At 35.5% G+C, this 22,253-nt stretch overlaps 2 protein-coding genes across 6 annotated transcripts; both read right to left on the bottom strand.

Moving 5' to 3' along the window:
• Positions 1–493: 493 nt before the first annotated feature.
• Positions 494–4,551, bottom strand: LOC102631043 (organic cation/carnitine transporter 7-like). 3 transcript variants are annotated; one of them, XM_006474300.4, is made up of 6 exons: positions 4,399–4,551; positions 3,860–4,128; positions 2,929–3,166; positions 1,654–2,170; positions 1,345–1,547; positions 494–1,211 (listed from the first exon to the last, which is right to left on the bottom strand). In XM_006474300.4, the coding sequence occupies exons 2-6, from the start codon at positions 4,126–4,128 to the stop codon at positions 978–980; spliced, it is 1,461 nt and encodes a 486-aa protein (XP_006474363.1). In that variant the 5' UTR covers positions 4,399–4,551; the 3' UTR covers positions 494–977. The 3 variants fall into 3 exon arrangements, with proteins under 3 accessions (XP_006474363.1, XP_024953442.1, XP_024953444.1); XM_025097674.2 differs by lacking the exon at positions 4,399–4,551 and having other exon boundaries at positions 3,860–4,325; XM_025097676.2 differs by lacking the exons at positions 3,860–4,128; positions 4,399–4,551 and adding an exon at positions 3,397–3,828.
• A 3,321-nt stretch (positions 4,552–7,872) lies between these two features.
• LOC102606755 (organic cation/carnitine transporter 7-like) lies at positions 7,873–21,266 on the bottom strand. 3 transcript variants are annotated; one of them, XM_052433523.1, is made up of 6 exons: positions 20,794–21,241; positions 11,182–11,450; positions 9,901–10,138; positions 8,751–9,264; positions 8,417–8,619; positions 7,873–8,278 (listed from the first exon to the last, which is right to left on the bottom strand). In XM_052433523.1, the coding sequence occupies exons 2-6, from the start codon at positions 11,448–11,450 to the stop codon at positions 8,045–8,047; spliced, it is 1,458 nt and encodes a 485-aa protein (XP_052289483.1). In that variant the 5' UTR covers positions 20,794–21,241; the 3' UTR covers positions 7,873–8,044. The 3 variants fall into 3 exon arrangements, with proteins under 3 accessions (XP_052289483.1, XP_006474365.1, XP_006474364.1); XM_006474302.4 differs by lacking the exon at positions 20,794–21,241 and adding an exon at positions 12,284–12,775; XM_006474301.4 differs by lacking the exons at positions 7,873–8,278; positions 8,417–8,619; positions 8,751–9,264; positions 9,901–10,138; positions 11,182–11,450 and adding exons at positions 16,321–16,719; positions 16,857–17,059; positions 17,189–17,702; positions 18,401–18,638; positions 19,705–19,973 and having other exon boundaries at positions 20,794–21,266.
• Positions 21,267–22,253: the final 987 nt, after the last annotated feature.

Below are 22,253 nucleotides of genomic sequence, written 5' to 3'. Positions count from 1 at the left end.
CTCTCCACCGTTAAACTTAACTGGGAAAATAACGGAATTAGGAGTGCGGTGCAACAAGTCAAATTTTTTGGGGACTCAGTACAAAATGTCAATTTATTTGAGGGTAGGTTACAAATTTCCCTTATTATTATTATTATTATTAGTTGAGAGTTTTGTTTTAAAATAATTTATTTTTTAAATGAAAATTTTATTTACCTTCAATAAATTATCTAATAAACTAATAATAAATTAACGAAAAAATATTTTAGATTATTGATTAAAAAGTAAAGATGAAACAAATTATTGCATTAAACTCTATTGATGAACAATTTTTTTTTTTTAATACTATTCATATGTGGATGTTGACTCAAATAAACTTGTATGCCAACTAATGTAATATAGATAATTCTTCTACGTTGCAAGAATCAATAATTCACAACTAAAATGCTAAGATTGTTAATGAACTTTCCAAGTATAGATGGGAAAAGAAAATGGGAAAGCATTTCCAAGCATATAGATGAGAAGGAGATATATTAAAAGGTAAAAAAATTAATTATTTACAAAGTATATTCCGATCTCTATAAACAAATAACAATTTTCAACATAGATATCAATGCCCCCTTCCCTCCATGATTGGCGATGTCTAAATATTTCTTCTTCGTAGACTTGTGGCATAATCTGGTGTGGTTGCAGGATTTCTAAGCCTTTGTTTTAGATATAGGAAAGCCCAGTTTCAGCTGGTTCAACTTCCATTAACATTAAACTAAGAAGTTTCTCAGTTAACTGTTCACTATTGTTCTTTGGTTAGATGATGTAGCTGATAAGAGGATGCTTTATGTTTGGACTTCAGAAAAGAAAAAAGAAGAATGAAGAATATGAGAGTTTGGCCCGAAATATATTTTGGGAACATGGAGATGCATAAAACGAACATTTTAGCAAGGGGTGTGTCGAGAGAGTTAGATGCTGAGAATTGGCTGAAGGGTAAACATAAACTCAACCTAGTCTGATGTAAAATCTACAGTGTCACTCAATTCCTGCCCTTTAGTTTCAAATGGGATGAGCATGACAGAAAGAATAGAAGTCACAATAACAACCACCAAGAGAACAACAGCAGTCATTTGATGGCAATTGGCCACCAGTGCAACCGCTACCAGAGGGCATACCATGCCACCGATTCTTCCCATAGCGTTGGCAGCTCCAGCACCCGTTGATCTCACTGAAGTTGGATAGATCTACAGGGGAAAAACTAAGTCAAAACTCGAGAGAAATTCATTACTTGGAATCCACTTAATTGCCTATTTCAGTTGTAAAGTCAAATGCCAAATCATAAGGGTCTTATACCGTAAAGAGAGTCATCAGTTTTACCTCTGCAGCATAAATTAAGGAAACTGTAAAGGCACCCATGACACACATGCGAGCCCCAAACAGCAAGCCTGTTGTTAAAATATTGGACTGATAGGTAACCAGTGGTAGTAGAAAAAGGCAAGATAAGGTGAACATAATGGTAATGGAAAGCTTGCGCCCAGCTGTGTCCACAAGTATTGCAGCCAAAAGAAGTCCAGGAATCTCTGAAAAACAGTTTTTAAGTCATTAATTAGCCAACACTATATGAAATGCAAATCTTTTTACAAAGTAGCCATTACGGGAAACAAATTCTCAAATCACATGCAGTACCTGCCAAGCTAGTGATGAATTCGTCTATATAGAGATTAGCATCCTGGGGATGATGCGAAAACATCAAAGGTGAGCGACATCTAGTATCTAGGCTGCTCAGCTCGGAGATCAGCAGGACAACAGCATAATATGCGAATGAATTTCCAAAGAGTAGCAACCACAGGAGAATGGTTGTTCTAGCTAATTTTGAAGAGAAAAGCATAAGAAACAACGATAAGCCTGATTTGCCCTCTGTGGTTTTGTTTCCACCATTGGATGAAAGTAGATGAACTAGTTCTGGAGGAGCACGTTCTCCAGTCGGTAGAGTTGATCTATGAGCGACAAGCTTGCCATTTGGGAGCTTTGTTTTGTTAACTTGAGCAATTTTCTCCAGAGCACGATGAGCCTCGGCTGTTCGGCCTTTCAGGCATAGGTATCTTGGAGATTCTGGCTGAAAACCGAGAAAAGCAAGCAAAATAAATGATGGTATAGAGGACAGTCCAAGTAGCCACCTCCAATCCAATCTTGGCATGATAATCTGCAATAGAAGCGATAAAATATTCAAATGGCATGTTGTCCGTAAGCATTTCCTGGCAGGAAGAAGAAATACTTTCATATCTCAGTTGCCAATGTAATAATCTCAGATCAACTGTTGCCAATATTTATGACTAAGATAATTTTGAAGCAAAAAGCCATTACATGAGGGAGTACTAAGATAGGCGTAAACTTGTTTCATGAACAGCAAGTCTGTATTATGACAGGAAATAATATTTAATTTCTCATCAACAATGACAGTGCAGTATGTATATTTAGTGTCCCAAAAGTCCTCACTATGCATCAAATACTTCTGTACTTATCAATGAAGGCAGTCTCCATTGCAAAATACTCAATATATGCCATTGGCGGCCCCCCCACATCCTTTAATTAAAATTTGCCATCTTATAGGCACTCAACTTCAAGATTTAACAATTTATTGACTTCAGAGAAGGCTGAACAATAAAAAGTAAATTAGATTATCTTATTATGGCACAAAATAAATTTGGCATTGTTCTGAAATTTTTTAAATAAAAGCTAGTCGTGTTCATTCTACTTTCTTCTGGTGAATCACTAATTAGCATTACGTTTAAATACTTAATTGGAGAAAGGGGGAAAAGAAAAAAAAAATACATCACTCAAAATGACAGAATCAACAGAATGATGGACGGTGATCATATATCCTCCCATTTTGTAACCCATAAGTTCAAGTGTTCAATCCGATGAACTTGGACAAATGTAGTAGCATGATATAGCACTTACCCATGCACCTATAGCCTCAGAAACAGATCCGATGGTCCAGAAAGATGAAAAAATAACCATCCACATGCCTCTATTTGAAGGAGGAACAAACTCCAGAAACCAGGACAAGAATACATGCCCACTGCCTAGGCCAACACCAACCAAACAACGAAGTGTTATCAATGTTATATAATTTGGAGAAAAAGAACTTAATAGCCCAGCTCCAGCAGTTACCAGCGCCTCTCCCAGAAAGCCCATCCTGAAAATGACATATAAATAAGGGTTAATGGGAAAGAAGGTTTCTAAAATTTTGCAAACTTCATCTGCCTAAATGACACAGTTTCAGCATCCAAACTTCTCTCTGCCTCACTCCCTCTGTGGCCCTTACGGTTATCATGTGAATCAAAATTTTATCACCAATGACAGTTAATCCCGCCTGCACTAGCCAGAACCTAAGTCCTTTGACCACAGCAATAATTTAGTGTTTACCTCACCAAATTTTGCCAAAGATGAGGTAGTCGAAACATGAAAATATTCACGGCATTGGGTCGAAAAACGTCACACCAACTGATAAAGATCATCTCCTATGCTGACATGAAAGCGGAACGAAATTTATAGGTGGACCAATAAAATAATTCCTAGCTTTCTGCATTTCCAAAACAAAATGCAGTAGCTGAATGGACAGATATAACAACTTTAACGAACCTGAAACCTTAACATGAAAAAGTTCCTAATTCAAACAACCATAACAGGCTGGGCGACCAGCATAATTCCCAACAGGTTGAGAACATTAAATTGACTTCCAAAGAAGCAGAGGGATGAAAAAAAAAAAAGATTGCATCTCTACGGCTTCCAGAAAAGCAATTCACTACAACCCGAATAATTATAATATTTGGTATGTGACAGAAATAATGGAAACACAAAAATAAATAGAGCCAATGAAAAAGCATGCCTTCTTCCATAGTTATCGGCCACAAGGCCCCAAGCGTAAGCTCCGACCACTAGTCCAGCAAAAACAGAAGTTGTTATAAGGCTCTCTTCAGTTGAGGAGAGATTCCACTCAGATTTAACAGTTGGTCCGACGAAGGAAAGGATCATAATCTCCATTGCTTCAGCAACCCAACCAAGTCCAGCATAAGCGAGCACAAAGCATTGATATTTCCCAAAACCCACATGAGTAAGGGCTTCATCCACCGTGTATACGTGCCCCTGCTCAGCCATCTGTGAAAACCCAAATAAAAAAAATAATAAATAATAATAATAATTTATAAATTAGCATTAAAACAAAAAAAAAACGTGGATCAACCCCATCCAACATTATTAAACAAAATGAAATTTTAACAACATGTCATCATGATCATAAATTGAAACTACAAATAATATAAAATTTTGCTAATCAAATTTAACAAGAAGAACAAGTAGAGTCAGAATTACTGTAACTTATAAATATATAATAACGATTCAATAGGGGAATGAGAAAACTTTACGTACGATGAAAACAGATGATAAGAAGGGGGTGTTATTGTCTCCCTCTAATAAAAGTCTTGCGACGTGAACAAAGGAAAAATCTTCTTCTGTCTATAATATTAATGTTGCGTGTGGGTGTGTATAAAATGGACATCATAATTTTGGAAACCAATCGTGGTTGCAGGGTAAAAGGACAACTGTCATGCTTTTACTCTCTGTCGGGGGTCAGCCACTCCCCGCCATTTTCACCTTTTACTTTTTGCTTTTTATCTTCGAGCACATGCTATTTGTGGTCAAGTACCCAACACGAGAAAGAAAAAAAGAAAAAAGCCAAAAGCCATATTATATTAATTACGGTTGCGGCCACTGGTCCCGTCAAAATCTATCTCGGTAGTCGATTTTGCGCAGCTGCTTAATAAAAACAAAGCACTTCAGAAATTTATTGCCATCTTGTCTGTTTGTAATTTGCATGCATGTGGAGTGATGATGGTCTTTTATCATGTGTCAAACGTTTGCAATATTTTATTTTTCGTTTTCTTTTTTCTTTTTTTTTTCTTCAAAGAAATTGTATTGTACCTAATTGTTATATATATATATATATATATATATGGATCACTTATAAAAAAGAAGAAAAAGAGTATATATTGGACTGAAGGAGTACTCGGACAAAGATGCTGAGTTCGGAATCATGGGAATGTGGGCCAGGGGGATCACGTGCATTCTCTAGATGGCAAGATCGAACTTTAAGGGCATGTTTGGCAGCATGTATTAAGCCGGCATGTATTGCACTTATTTTTTTAACTCACGTTTGGTAAATTATTCAACTGGTATGTATTGTATAAAAAATTAAAATTAATACATATTTGGGTATGCAATAAAGACCGGCACCAACCCCTGGGTCTTTATTAGATTGGTCAATAAAGTAAAAAGGAAAAGTAAAAGAACCCAAAAGTCTACAACTCATATCATCTTCTTCTTCACTTTTGAAAATAATACGGACAGCTTTTTACCAAATCCTTTTGATGCAAGTAAGTTCAGCACTTAACTTTAACAAATCTTTATTAATCATTCAAATATTAACTAGATTTATATTAATTTCAAAGGAAATTTGGTCTTACTCCCAAGTTCCTATAAAAACCTTTCAAAAGTTTTCTGGGTTCTCCTTCATTTGCTAGGTATGTTTTGCTCAGATTTTGCTTAGATACATAATAAATATCGTGCATTAGTCATTCGGAAAAAGTGAAATGGTTGACATTTGTTCGTTGATTTCGTTATGTTATGGTCATAACTTGACCAATTGAAAATAAAATAAAATAAAAAAGCCATACGACTTATGCCTGGGCTTTTTTTTTTTTTTTGGCTATGTTTCTGAAGGAGTGAATGGGTAGAAAGAGAGAGAGAGAGGAGGAGGAGGAGGAGCCTATGAAAAAAGTGAGTAAAAAAGTGTTAAGAAAAAGTTTGCTTAAAGAGAGAGGAGTGACGAGTTGTTGTAATGTTGTTGCTGCATGTCTGGGCTTATATTGAGTGTTGACTATGATAAGTATAGATATATTAATTGCTATATCACAAGGGAATAATTAAGATAAAGATTTCTAGCACTTTAATATTCAAGATGAAAGATGATTAAGGCAAAAGAGGCTTTGGGTACAAAGGAATTATTATTGGGAAATGCCTAAGGTAATAAAGATGTAATTAATTTATTATTAGATACAAAAGTCTCAACATCTACTTGTTTTTGTTTTTGTTTCTATTTACGATATTTGGAAGTTATGATTTGATATTTATGTTTTATTTCTCGTGAATTCTAGCACTAATGCTCTTATATAACAATTGGGAAAAGAGGCTGGGATTCTGTAAATAGTTTTTTTTTTGTTTTTTTTTTCATGTTTTAGGAATTGTTAGTAATTGATGTTTTTTATCTATTTTTTTTTAGATATAGAAAGAAGAAGAAAATTTGCCCTTTACATATTATTGACCAACTGGCACCTACAATTAGCGTTCTTATCCATAATGATGTATTTGTGCTTGTTGGAGTTGATTAAGAAAGGCAATGAAAGGAAAATGATTCGTAGTCGACCATTCGTAAACCATGCTAGTCGGTTGCATGACCTAGATAGCATAATAGGCAATGATGACTTACAATGTGTGCATCAACTAAGAATGGATAGACGAACATTTGGTTTATTATGTGAGTTACTTCGATCAAAAGGAAAGGTAAAGGTCGATGGTTTGGTGACTGTTGAAGAGCAAGTTTGTATGTTTTTGCACATTCTATCTCACCATGTTAAGAATCGCACAATTAATAGTAGGTTTTTCCGATCCGGTGAAACTGTTAGTAGATACTTCAACTCAGTGTTAAGAGGAGTCTTACGGTTACAAAGTATCTTACTAAGAGCACCCGAACATGTGCCAGAAAATTGTACTGATGGGAGGTGGAAGTGGTTTAAGGTATTTAACTATTTATACTACATTTTTTTAATTAACCATAAAAGTGCAAGAGCTTATTATCTATATATTATTTTACTTTTTAATGTATGTAGAATTGCTTGGGGGCATTAGATGAAACTTATATAAGAGTACGTGTGACATAAAATGATAAATATAAATATATTTATTATTATAATAAAATAATAATTATAATTATAATTCAATTAATAATAATTAAATTTTTAATTAACTGAGGTTATTTTGAGAATTTAAAATTATACGGGGCGAATTCGTACTCTAGGGTTTTAATAAAATAAAATTGAGTGTAAGGGGTTAAATAAAATTTTTTAAATTAAAAAATTTTATAATATTTATGAATATAATATAAATAACATCGAATATGGGAGGCTGGATGAAATTTCACAACCAAACCGTAAGTCACGTTAACGTAAATTAGACGGACCCATATATGTATATGGATCACTTATAAAAAAGAAGAAAAAGAGTATATATTGGACTGAAAGAGTACTCGGACAAAGATGCTGAGTTCGGAATTATGGGAATGTGGGCCAGGGGGATCACGTGTATTCTCTAGATGGCAAGATTGAACCTTAACTAATTAAATATAAAGCGTCGGATTTGAGAATACTTTGTCCACTTACCATATTAGTTGCTGTAGGCAACTAAAGACGAGATATTTTTATTATTAATTATTGTTAATATCCTTTCATTTCAGTTGATGTCTTTCGGATTTTGGAGCAGTGATGACGTGGCTGATTCTCTTTTTAGGGTATGAACTTGTATGAATGGTTAAAAAGGGAAATACCAAAATCAAATAACCAAAAATGCCGTCGCTCAAATTAATGTTAATTAGTTTGATTTTATGGGCCGTGATCATTGATAATTTTTGCATTTTTCTACCTTCACCAACCGTAAAGTTTCTTTTTTCACAGAGCACTTGGTATCTTATATTTCAACAGCAACATACGAAGCCTAAAAGCCTTATTGAAATTCGGCTGCGAGCCCAAAATTTGAAAGTGATGAAAGGAGATGATGATGACTAATGAGAGAGATCCAAACATGAAAATTAATAAATGCACTTGAAACTTAATTTATATAACATTTGCGTCCAATGCATAAGCGTTCCCACTTCCCTGAGAAGTAAGAAAGTTTGCTGAAGCATTGTGCATTGACACACTTTTTCCACTGGCAAGAGAGTAAGAGAAACGGAGCAACAAGCTTACTATGATTCAATTGCATCCACGGCGTCTTTTAGTTCCCGTCCCTTGGTTTCAAATGGGAAGAGCAGAGAAGAGGCTATAGCCAGAACAAATACAACCTCGAACAGAATAACCGCAAGTCTTAGGTGACAACTGGTTACAAGTCCAACGGCAACAAGAGGGCATACCATGCCTCCTACTCTTCCCACAGCACTTGCAACACCAGCCCCAGTTGTCCTCGCGGACGTAGGATATATCTGATATGAAAAACATATTTGTGAAACTTGAAAGAGTAAACGGTCATAAAAATGAAGCCTATAACATATCAAGAACTCAAAGCGCTATTAATTAGTATAATTTTCTTTCAACAGGTATGAGAAGTTCCATCAGATTACCTCAGGGGCATAAATTGTGGCAACTGTTATGGTTCCTGTGGCACACATGCGAACTCCGAACAGTAACACCGTAGTTACTACAGCAGACTGATGGAAGACCAGTGGCAGAAGGAAAATGCAAGCTAAGACAAACATAAGAACCATGGAAAGCTTGCGGCCAATTTTGTCCACTATTATTGCTGACAAGATAAGCCCAGGAAGCTCTGTAATATAAAATCAACACAAATGTTACTAAGCCATGACTCTATATGAAAGAAAATAAAAGGTGTTAAAAGAGCAGAATATAATTCAAAATATAGAGTACATGACACGGTCAAAGGAAGTCATACAATACCTGCAAAACTAGTGATAAACACATCGACATACAGGCTATTATCTTTCGACTTGTCAGCATGCAAGACTTTTGAGCCGCATTTACTGTCTCCACTGCTTAGCTTAGAGGTCAACAAGACAGCGCCATAATATGAGAAAGCATTTGCAAAGAATAACACCCATAGGAGAAGAGTTGTCCGAATTAATTTTCTTGAGAAAAGCGTAAAAAATGATGAGAAGCCAGACTTTAACTTGTCGGTGATCTTTCTTGTCATTGAGATCATATGTGTATCTCGCAATAAACTTGATTCTTCGTTCTCTTTAATTGCTTTATCAGAAACAAGAATGCCGGGTGGGAGTTTTGTTCGGTTGACAAAAGCCATCTTCTCGAGAATTCTGTGTGCATCAGCTGTTCTAGCTTTCGCACACAAATACCTGGGTGACTCAGGTGCTAGACCATAAAAGAGAAGCAGAGCAAATGATGGTACAGAGGAAAATGCAAGTAGCCACCTCCAATTCAGTCTTGTCATGACAACCTGCAAATGAAAGAATTTTTAAATTTTATGGAGCCTCAGAGCCTCCTGTCACCAGCATACCAGTTATCGCTTAAGAAGAATAAAAATAGAAAAGCATGATTAGTTATTTGGTTCAGACATCAGTTGAAGATAAACGTCCATTTTTTCCGAATATCATAAACTTCTAAAGGTACAATATCTTTTCTGGAATGATGCCAAAAGATTTTGGGTAAGGAAGAACCAGCAAAACCAGCTGGGAGAGCTTACCAATGCACAATACTTGTAATATTTCAAGTGATATCGAACACATTTTGAAGTTTTAGATACTAATTAGTTTAGGAATTATTTTCATTTTGGAAACTTAGTGTTCCTCGGCCAACAGGAGTAGATTCCCTTCAGATTAGGTTTGGACTACCATACATAGAGGATTAGTTTTTAGTGATTATTAATTCACTGAAATCTTGTTTTGTCTCTTAATTCTCTTTGTTCTTCTTCTTCCCTTTGTAATTTTTTCTCCCACTCTCTCTTTTCTTTATTTCCTTTCCCACATCATTACCATCCCACAAGGTAAAAAGGGGAATGTTTCTAGAAAGTAAAAGAAATATAATCTAAGAGTTATTTGGATAATGACGGTAGAAGTTAGGAAATTATACATACCCAGGCAAGTGAAGCCTCAAAAATTGTTCCAGCTGTCCAAAAAGCTGAGAAGGCTACCATCCACGTGCCTCTATGTGAAACAGGAACGAACTCCAGAAAATAGGATAAGAATACAGGTCCTCCCCCCAAACCAATACCAACGAAACAACGAAATATCAACAATGATACATAATTTGGGGAGAAAGTACTTAATAGTCCAGCCACACTAGTTACCATAGCTATGCTGAGAAAACTCTTTCTGGAGAGAGCAGATACTAGTCAGCATTTAATAAAACTAGAAAAAAGTACTTATAAAACATCAAGTTTCAACCAAAGACTTTATATATATGAATAAATTCTTAAGTAGAATGGCCTAACATTTGATGGTTAAGTGCATCTTTATGATTTACTTAAGGATATCAGGGAAAAAAGGTGAACTGATGTACTGAAATAAACTGAACCTTAAAAGCCTGGTGGAAAACGAAGTTGAACAGACTCATATTTGAGCTGTACCAAGCAAAAAGCTTCTTGCAGCACATATAACAGTCAAGAAACATCGCGCTTTATAATCCATGATGCGTATGACTTGAAAATACAATAACATTTCTGCCTATGGCAATTCACAAGTAGTATGCAATGAGTGGAACAGCAAGAAAAGAATGTGGTGACAGAAATATTCCTTACAGATTCTAGTAATACTTGTAGTAACATTTTAGGAAGACCACTGAACAGGTTGAAAAAACTGGAAATTGATAAATTAAAGGGAAATGAATGGCTTAGAAAGGGTGCTAAACTTTTTTAGAATTTCAAATCTCAGTCTGCTAATTTAGAAAATTTGTAACACTGCATAAACACTTTATTCTTTCTGCATGGATATTTGTGACCCCCTAATTGCTTCTGTGTGCCTACATGTTGAAGTTTGAGTGGGCGAGTTAAAAATTGAATCTGTTAAGGTAAAACAGGCATCAAGAGCTCAGATGAGTTGCAAAAACAGTTTAGGTTACAATAAAAAGGGACAAAGCTATTAAACATATTTGAAATTTAATATGTACATTTCTAAGTTGAAATAGTGAGAAACATCCAGAAGGCAAATCCAAATTGTGGAGAAAGCACATGATGAAACTCCCAAGTAATCTCCAGAAGTATAAGAATCAAAATGAAATCTTTTATATACAAATCCTCCTGTGAGCCGATGAAGATATAGGCTAAAAGAATGATAATATGCTATCTGCAAGGTAAGAAGCTATTCTAGCAACGTAGCAAATATACGTTCGATGTCTGAATTAACAAGCAATAACCTACCTCCTCCCATAATTATCAGAAATAATGCCCCAAGAATAAGCTCCAAGCAGCATCCCAGCGAAAACAACAGTGGTTAGCAGGCTCTCTTCGCTTGAGGTTAGTTTCCACTTTGATTTGACTGCTGGTCCAACAAAAGAGAGAATCATAATCTCCATTGCCTCTGAAACCCAACCAAGTCCAGCATATGCCAGCACTAGAGCTTGGTACTTCCCAAACCTCAGAGCAGAAAGTGCTTCATCCAGCATGTACACAGGACGTTCATCTCCCATCTAAAGACCCAAATTGAAAGATATTGTTGTCCATAAACATATCCATCAAAATTATTAGTCCACTGCAGACTATATTTGCATAAATAATGACTACTCTTACCAACAGAGAGACAACAGCAATGGCACAAATAATTGTAACAAATAACAAGAGAGAAATTCATATCCTTATGCATAGTTGGACCATTGAATTTATATGTTTCAGTCAAAGAAACTTGTTTTCGGCTCAATTGGATGAAAGTTTACACAGTAAACTAATCAAATGTTGAAATGTGTTCTAAGTGACATAACCTTGAAGTCAATGTTTTTTTTTTTTAAAATACATATAACATCCTTATGTGTTTCAGCAACTTCACATATTTAAATTCTATAATTCTTTGTTTGAAAATAAAAAATAAAAAGTCAAAAAAATCCACTTGAGGGTGTATGTTAGGTTCCAGGAGACAGACAGTGAGACAGAGAAAAAAATAAATTGTCAATATGAAGTCAAAATTCATTCAGTACACCAGAAGAAAGCAGCTTTTCTTTTTGCTTGCTGCAACAACAACTCCAGGGAAAGCACTTTTGGGAAGTTTGATAAAACATTTGCACAAATATGTCCCATACCAAAGTAAATTCAGGCAAGTTTCTGGATATTCAAAAGCATGTATGCGCAGCTTAAATTAAATAGTTCTGAAGTAGCTTCACAAGAATTGCTTATCAACTAACAACAAAATGCAGTAATTGTGGGAACACAAATGCATCACCTTTCTTTAGAAAACACGTGCAAGCCAAATGATCAAAAGCTCTATATGATCACAAAAAGAACAATGAAAATACGAAAAACAAGAAATTACCTTTACTGGTTTCACCTGAAAGAGTGAGTACTGACTACAGAGCACAGAGCGGTCAAGTAACTATCACAAACAAATACTAGTAGGACGCTAGACCGACTTGTCGTACAGAGGTGGATATGGAAATGGGAATCCTGGTAATCATTGTCAGAAGGTCGTCAACGAATAATTGAATGTTCTTTAGGTGTTGGTGCAAGTGGGCGAGATCGTGAATCGATCAAACCAGAAAGTGACGTGTGGAAGGGTTTGGGTCATTTGTGGTCCGATCAATACGATTAAAAAGAAAATTATGATTGTGTTGAAAGAGAAGGAGGTGGGAACCACGGGGGCTGTCGTTTTGTTGGTGATCGATAACGTCAAGAACAAGAAAGATTACCGAATGCCACCACTGCGGCGAGCGCTAGTTGACAAGTGTGTAGAAAATGACACCAACTTCGCCGGAGTTCGTCACCAGTTCGCATGAGATGACATAGGTAATCGGTAATGTGGTAATTAGTAATGATATTTCACTCAAAATTTTTGACGGAATAGTTATCAAATAACTCTAGTATCTTGCGCTTTTTTAGTGGGATCGTTATATTAAAAAAATTACGACCCCTTTGGCAGTTCAAATCTCAGTATTAGTACACCGGTGGATTTGATTTTTTTTTGTATAATAGGGGTTTATTTGTCTCTTTCTATTAGGGTAAAATCGATGTCTTTCTAATATTTACAGTGAAAATAGATATTCTTTTAATTTTAAGTAAATGCTCGAATGTCGTATAATAGGCTCCAATATTGACAGTGAGGATATATCTCCCTCCAATTTTAAGTGAAGATTGACTTTCAGATTGTCCTATAATAGGATTATTCATGAGAGTCCTCGATTGATCTCTAATTATAAATATCAGTAGAGATTTGATTGTATTATATTAGTATATCAAAAAAAAAATTAAGACTGCATAATTTTTCTGTTATTTTTGTTGCATGTGCATATACATGTGGTTTTTTTTTTCACTCTTTTGCCTCTTTAATCCATAGTAATTTATTAGTTCTCTCTTATTTTTATTTTTGTAGGTTATATTTATGTGACTTGAGTTGAGAGACATGACTCTCATGTATATGATTTGTTTCCCTAAATTTAAAACAATTTCTTCTATTTGTATTTTCTTTCATTATACTTGAAACTACTTTTAAACCATAATTTCCAAATCAATTATTCTCATTCATAAGTTTATTGATAGAAAGAACTTTTTTTTTTTAAATGTTGCAATAAAAATAAATAAGACTAATTTCAAGAGTGAGAAAATGGCTTAAAAATCATAAATGAATTAAATAATCATAAATTAGGTGTTGATTAAAAGGGTATTTTTGGAATCATGTTGGATTTTACTGAAAATGGGGGTCTTCGGAGGATATTTGAGGGGCATAAATAGATTCACTCTACAATATAATCTACAATAAATGCATCATCGTAAGGTCTCCGATTCAAAAGAATGTTAACCCCTGTCTCGGCCATATCCGTTTCTGTTTGGACTGAATTGTCACAAATCCAAAAACAAAGACAATAATAATAATAATAATGTTGACGGAGAGAAGGTTCCGGAAGATCCATCAATTACCCTGCTAGCTAGGTTCCTACTTTTTAGCACAATCACGAATAAGAACTTAATCCACATTTTCCATGAAAGTCCATGACTCCATGGTCCATGCCATCAAAATTTGCAAAGATTTCGTTAGTAAAGTCATTGAAATAACCGTCATAAAATCGTAAAAGAATAAAACAAATTGGGTTATTAATAAATACTTTCTCCTGATACTATAAAATTGAAAAATTATTTTTTAAAAAAAATAACTTGACGTGTAAATTTTTATTTTTTATTTAAAAAAGTAGAGGAACGGACTTTATCCATATTAATTTTTTATTTCTTATCTCTCTGAAAATTCATATTGGGGTGATCAATTAGATAAAATTATTTAAAAATTACTCGACATCTTAAAGGGGTGTAATTATGTTATCGATTAAGTGATTAAATTTTACTACATTTCGCCAATAAATAACTTGGTGACTCAGGAGATGGATAATAAAAGAGAAGCAGAGCGAATGATGGTACAGCAGAAAGTGCAAGTAACCACCTCCAATTCAGTATTATCATGACATTGTGCAAGTGAAGGCATGTTGACATTTTATGAAGCCTCAAGGCCTTCTTCAGTCACCAGCATAATACTGGGTAAAATTGTGTATTAATTTATCAAGAAAGAAATATGTTATCAGAAAGCAGACTCTTAAGCTTCATGATGTAAGTGACTTTTGAGTTTGAAGTCAGGACAGAAAGCGTACCCAGGCAAGTGAAGCCTTAAAGATTGTTCTAGCACTCCAGTAAGCTGAGCACACTACCATCCACGCACCTCAACAAGAAACAGGAACGAACTCTAGAAAAATAGAATAAAAATACGTGTACTCTGCCCAAACAACGACATATCACCATACACCACCATTGATGCATAATTTGGTGAGAAAGCACTCAGCAATCCAGCCACACAAGTTACCACTGCTAAGCCGAGCATACTCTTTCTGGAAAGAGCAGACCAGACAACATGATGACTTGTAAAAATGAAGTCTAGTTTCAACCAAAGACATAATATTTATGAATCGTTTCTTTGGCATAATGGCTTGACATTATATAGATAAGACCAGCTTCACGATTTACTTAAATATAACATCAGAAAGAAAAAGGCGGATTGACGTAAAGAAAAAAAGAAATGACTAATATCTTGTACCACCAAGGGCTTCTATTTCTTTAGAAAGCCACTTGTAGAGTACAGTACATATAGCAATAATCTAGAAACTGAAAAATGATTTTCACTTTATTAAATTCGTGAAGCCTATGATTAGAGTTCGAATGTGCTAATATTCAAAGCTTAAAATCATCCATAAATTCTTTATTCTGCATGGACAGTTCGGACAGCATAATTGCTTCTGCGTGCCTACAATGTGGGAGAAGCAAAAGTAAATTAACAAAGCAAAACGGAAGGACGAAATAGGCTACTTCCTCCCCGAAATTAACAGAAACAAACAGCATCCCAATAAAAAAAACAACAGTCGCCTGACGTGAGTCCCCATTTTGATCCTACAAAAGAGAGAATTATCATCTCCATCGCTTCCGAAAACCAACCGAGTCCAGCATACGAGAGAGCACAACAGCTATGTAGTTCGCCAAATCTCAGAGCAGAAAGTGCTTCATCCAACGTGTACACAAGGCTTTCATCTCCCATCTACTGAACCCAATTAAAAACGATGAGGCTACTTCTCACCTCCAACAATAACACCGCCAATGGCACAAATAATTTGTAACAACTAACAAATTACAAATCAATGGAAAGAAATTTGTATCCTTGTATGTTTCGGTCAAAGAAACCTTTTTCTTTTAACTGATCAGTTGGACTAAAAGTCCAGACAACAATATTATTGACAAATTAACCAAATGTGTTCTAAGAGATATATATTAACTTGATATTGGGTTCACCCGAAATAAAGGTTTAAACTCGGAGTATGATAATAAATCCTAAGACGCCAAGTTAAACCGACTTGTCGTGCGGATAATACCTTTTGCCGTTCCTTCCTGATTAAAAAGATATCTCACGGGTTAATAATGATTTTGGTGCCTGGAGTTCGGAAAATTCCACTGCGCGGGTACCAGCCCTGCAGCGTAAAATTCTGAATATTTTAGTTCGGAATTATGGGAACGTGGGCCAGGGGGATCACGTGTATTCTCTAGATGGCAAGATTGAACATTAACTAATTAAATATAAAGCGTCGGATTTGACGATACTTTGTCCACTCAACATTTTAGTTGCTGTGGGCAACTAAAGACGAGATATTTTTATTATTAATTTTTGCATTTTTCTACCTTCACCAACCGTACAGTTTCTTTTTTCACATAGCACTTGGTATCGTATATTTCAACAGCAACATACGAAGCCTAAAAGCCTTATTGAAATTCGGCTGCGAGCCCAAAATTTGAAAGTGATGAAAGGAGATGATGATGACTGATGAGAGAGATCCAAACATGAAAATTAATTAATGCACTTGAAACTTAATTTATATAACATTTGCATCCAATTCATAAGCGTTCAATGAAAAGTAAGAAAGTTTGCTGAAGTATTGTGCACTGACGTACTTTTTCCACTGGCAAGAGAGTATAAGAAACAGAGCAACAAGCTTACTATGATTCAATTGCATCCACAGTATCTTTTAGTTCCCGTCCCATGGTTTCAAATGGGAAGAGCAGAGAAGAGGCTATAGCCAGAACAAATACAACCTCAAACAGAATAACCGCAAGTCTTAGGTGACAACTGGTTACAAGTCCAACGGCAACAAGAGGGCATACCATGCCTCCAACTTTTCCCAAAGAACTTGCAACACCAAACCCAGTTGTCCTCGCGGGCGTAGGATATATCTGAGATGAAAAACATATTTGTGAAACTTGAAAGAGTAAACGATCATAAAAATGAAGACTATAACGTATCAAGAACTCAAGCGCTATTAATTAGTACAATTTTCTTTCGATAGGTATGAGAAGTTCCATCAGATTACCTCAGGGGCATAAATTGTGGCAACTGTTATGGTTCCTGTGACACACATGCGAACTCCGAACAGTAACAACGTAGTTACTACAGCAGACTGATGGAAGACCAGTGGCAGAAGGAAAATGCAAGCTGAGACAAACATAAGAACCATGGAAAGCTTGCGGCCAATTTTGTCCACTATTATTGCTGACAAGATAAGCCCAGGAAGCTCTGTAATATAAAATCAACACAAATGTTACTAAGCCATGACACTATATGAAAGAAAATAAAAGGTGTTAAAAGAGAAGAATATATTTCAAAATATAGAGTACATGACGGTCAACGGAAGTCATACAGTACCTGCCAAACTAGCGATAAACACATCGACATACAGGCTATTATCTTTCGACTTGTCCACATGCAAGACCTTTGAGCCGCATTTACTGTCTCCACTGCTTAGCTTAGAGGTCAACAAGACAGCGCCATAATATGAGAAAACATTTGCAAAGAATAACACCCATAGGAGAAGAGTTGTCCGAATTAATTTTCTTGAGAAAAGCATAAAAAATGATGAGAAGCCAGACTTTAACTTCTCGGTGATCTTTCTTGTAATTGAGAGCATATGTGTATCTCGCAATAAATTTGATTCTTCGTTCTCTTTAATTGCTTTATCAGAAACAAGAATGCCGGGTGGGAGTTTTGTTTGGTTGACAAAAGCCATCTTCTCGAGAATTCTATGTGCATCAGCTGTTCTAGCTTTCGCACACAAATACCGGGGTGACTCAGGTGCTAGACCATAAAAGAGAAGCAGAGCAAATGATGGTACAGAGGAAAATGCAAGTAGCCACCTCCAATTCAGTCTTGTCATGACAACCTGCAAATGAAAGAATTTTTAAATTTTACGGAGCCTCAGAGCCTCCTGTCACCAGCATACCAGTTATCGCTTAAGAAGAATAAAAATAGAAAAGCATGATTAGTTATTTGGTTCAGACATCAGTTGAAGATAAACGTCCATTTTTCCGAATATCATAAACTTTTAAAGGTACAATATCTTTTCTGGAACGATGCCAAAAGATTTTGAATAATGAAGAACGGGCAAAACCAGCTGGGAGAGCTTACCAATGCACAATACTTGTAAAATTTTATGAGGAAACTATTACCTAAAGATACCTCAATCTTCTCTGGAAGACTGTTAAGCTTCAAGTGATATCGAACACGTTATGAAGTTTTAGATACTAATTAGTTTAGGAATTATTTTCATTTTGGAAACTTGGTGTTCCTCTGCCAACAGGAGTAGATTCCCTTCAGATTAGGTTTGGACTACCATAAATAGAGGATTAGTTTTTAGTGATTATTAATCCACTGAAATCTTGTTTCATCTCTTAATTCTCTTTGTTCTTCTTCTTCCCTTTGTAATTCTTTTCTCCCACTCTCTCTTTCTTTTCTTTTATTTCCTTTCCTACATCATCACCATGCCACAAGGTAAAAACGGGACTGTTTCTAGGAAGTAAAAGAAATATAATCTAAGAGTTATTTGGATAATGACAGTAGAAGTTAGGAAATTATACATACCCAGGCAAGCGAAGCCTCAAAAATTGTTCCAGCTGTCCAGAAAGCTGAGAGGGCTACCATCCACGTGCCTCTATGTGAAACAGGAACGAACTCCAGAAAATAGGCTAAGAATACAGGTACTCCCCCCAAACCAACACCAACGAAACAACGAAATATCACCAATGATACATAATTTGGCGAGAAAGAACTTAATAGTCCAGCCATACTAGTTACCATAGCTATGCTGAGAAAACTCTTTCTGGAGAGAGCAGACACTAGTCAGCATTTAATAAAACTAGAAAAAAGTACTTATAAAACATCGAGTTTCAACCAAAGACTTTATATTTATGAATAAATTCTTAAGTAGAATGGCCTAACATTTGATGGATAAGTGCATCTTTGTGATTTACTTAAGCATATCAGGGAAAAAAGGTGAACTGATGTACTGAAATAAACAGAACCTTAAAAGCCTGGTGGAAAGCAAAGTTGAACAGACTAATATTTGAGCTGCACCAAGCGAAAAGCTTCTTGCAGCACATATAACAGTCAAGAAACATAAAAATGATTTGCGCTTTATAATCCATGATGCCTATGACTTGAAAATATAAAAACATTTCTGCCTATGGCAATTCACGAGTAGTATGCAATGAGTGGAACAGAAAGAAAAGAATGTGGTGACAGAGATATTCCTTATAGATATTTGTGACGCCCTAATTGTAGTGACATTTTAGGAAGACCACTGAACTGGTTGGAAAAACCGGAAATTGATAAATTAAAGGAAATTCAACGGCTTAGAAAGGGTGCTAAACTTTTTTAGAATTTCCAACCTCCCTCTGCTAATTTAGAAAATTTGTAACACTAAATAAACACTTTATTCTTTCTGCATAGATATTTGTGACGCCGTAATTGCCTCTGTGTGCCTACATGTTGAAGTTTGAGTGGGCGAGTTAAAAATTGAATGATTGAATCTGTTAAGGTAAAACAGGCATCAAGGGCTCAGCTGAGTTGCAAAAACAGTTTAGGTTACAATAAAAAGGGAGAAAGATATTAAACATATTTGAAATTTAATATGTACATTTCTAAGTTGAAATAGTGAGAAACATCCAGAAGGCAAATCCAAATTGTAGAGAAAGCACATGATGAAACTCCCAAGTGATCTCTAGAAGTATAAGAATCAAAATGAAATCTTTTAAATACAAATCCTCCTGTGAGCAGATGAAGATATAGGCTAAAAGAATAATAATATGCCATCTGCAAGGGAAGAAGCTATTCTAGCAACGTAGCAACTATACGTTCGATGTCTGAATTAACAAGCAATAACCTACCTCCTCCCATAATTATCAGAAATGATTCCCCAAGAATAAGCTCCAAGCAGCATCCCAGCGAAAACGACAGTGGTTAGCAGGCTCTCTTCGCTTGAGGTTAGTTTCCACTTTGATTTGACTGCTGGTCCAACAAAAGAGAGAATCATAATCTCCATTGCCTCTGAAACCCAACCAAGTCCAGCATATGCTAGCACTAGAGCTTGGTACTTGCCAAACCTCAGAGCAGAAAGTGCTTCATCCAGCGTGTACACAGGACGTTCATCTCCCATCTAAAGAACCAAATTGAAAGATATTGTTGTCCATAAACATATCCATCAAAATTATTAGTCCACTGCAGACTATATTTGCATAAATAATGACTACTCTTGCCAACAGAGAGACAACAGCAATGGCACAAATAATCGTAACAAATAACGAGAGAGAATTTCATATCCTTATGCATAGTTGGACCAGTGAATTTATACGTTTCAGTCAAAGAAACTTGTTTTCTGCTCAATTGGATGAAGGTTTACACAGTAAACTAATCAAATGTTGAAATGTGTTCTAAGTGACATAAACTTGAAGTCAATTTTTTTTTTTTTAAAAATACATATAACATCCTTATGTGTACTTCACATATTTTAATTCTATAATTCTTTGTTTAAAAATAAAAAGTCAAAAAAAATAAAAAAATCCACTTGAGGGTGTATGTTAGGTTCCAGGAGACGGTGAGGCAGAGAAAAATAAATTGTCAATATGAAGTCAAAATTCATTCAGTACACCAGCAAGCAGCTTTTCTTTTTGTTTGCTGCAACAACAACTTCAGGGAAAGCACTTTTGGGAAGTTTGATAAAACATTTGCACAAGTATGTCCCATACCAAAGTGAATTCAGGCAAGTTTCTGGATATTCAAAAGCATGTATGCGCAGCTTAAATTAAATAGTTCTGAAGTAGCTTCGCAAGAATTGCTTATCAACTAACAACAAAATGCAGTAATTGTGGGAACACAAATGCATCACCTTTCTTTAGAAAACAGGTGCAAGCCAAATGATCAAAATTCTCTATATGATCACAAAAAGAACAATGAAAATACGAAAAACAAGAAATTACCTTTACTGGCTTCACCTGAAAGAGTGAGCACTGACTACAGAGCACGGAGCGGTCAAATAACCATCACAAAATACTGGTAGGAAGCTAGACCGACTTGTCGTACAGAGGTGGATGTGGAAATGGGAGTCCTCGCAAATCGCAATCATTGTCCGAAGGCGGCCAACGAATAATTGAATGCTCTTCAGGCGTTGGGCAAGCGGGCGGGCGAGAGCATGAATCGATCAACCAGAAAGTGACACGTGGAAAGGTTTGGGTCACTCGTGCTACGATCAAGAGGGTTGGAAAGAAAATTAAGAGGGTTTGCCTAACTTACGTTTCACGTAAGCTACGCCCTCTCACACAGCTGAGAAGTAGGTCCCAGTGAAACCCAGTGCTGTCCTAGTGAAAGCTGTACCACTAGGACCCCCGTGGTTCCCACCTCCTCCTCTTTCAAACGTGCAGAAAATGACACCAACTTCGCCGGAGTTCGTCACCAGTTCGCATGATGAGATGACATAAGTCATCGGCAATGTGGTAATTAGTAATGATATTTCGCTCAAATTTTTTTTGACGGAATAGTAATCAAATAACTCGTTTGTGAAGTATATATACTTTACAAGCAAACTCGATAGTTTTGTGTACCAAATCTTCTTATTCGCCAGTCCTAACTCATCGTCCCAACCCAGTCATTTACCAACTCATCGTACCGGATCATATGCCTTTTTTAGTGGGATCGTTATATTAAAAAATTAGGACTGCATAATTTTACTGTTATTTTTGTTGCATGTGCATATACATGTGTTTTTTTACTCACTCTTTTACCTGTTTAATCCGTAGTAATTTATTAGTTCTCTCTTATTTTTATTTTTATAGGTTATATTTATGTGACTTGAGTAGAGAGATATGACTCTCATGTATCTGATTTGTTTGCCTAAATTTAACACAATTTCTTCTAATTGTATTTTTCTTTCATTATACTTGAAACTACTTTTAAATCACAATTTCCAAATCAATGATTCTCATTCATAAGTTTATCAATAGAAAGAGATTTTTTTTAAAAAAAAATGCTGTAATGGAAATAAATAAGACTAATTTTAAGAGTGAGGAAACGGCTTAAAAATCATAAATGAATTAAATAAATCATAAATTAGGTGTTGATTGAAAGGGTATTTTTGGAATCAAATTGGATTTTACTGAAACTGGGGGTCTTCCGAGGATATTTGAGGGGCATAAGTAGATTCACTCTACAATAAATCCATCATCGTAAGCTCCAGTCCAAAAGAATGTTACCTTTGTCTAGGGATGGCAACTGGATCGCTCCATAATGGATATCTACAATATCCATTCAAAAATTTTTAGATTTTGAAATGGATATTTTAAAATTATATCCAGATGGATATGGATAATTATTTTTACCCAATGGATATCCGTTTAACCTAACACAAGTTTAAAAAATTTTAATTTTATAAAATAAAAAATAT

Source organism: Citrus sinensis, chromosome 9 (assembly GCF_022201045.2).
Source record: "Citrus sinensis cultivar Valencia sweet orange chromosome 9, DVS_A1.0, whole genome shotgun sequence".
NCBI classification, from domain to species: Eukaryota; Viridiplantae; Streptophyta; class Magnoliopsida; order Sapindales; family Rutaceae; genus Citrus; species Citrus sinensis.
This window is presented reverse-complemented; position numbering and strand designations above follow the sequence as displayed.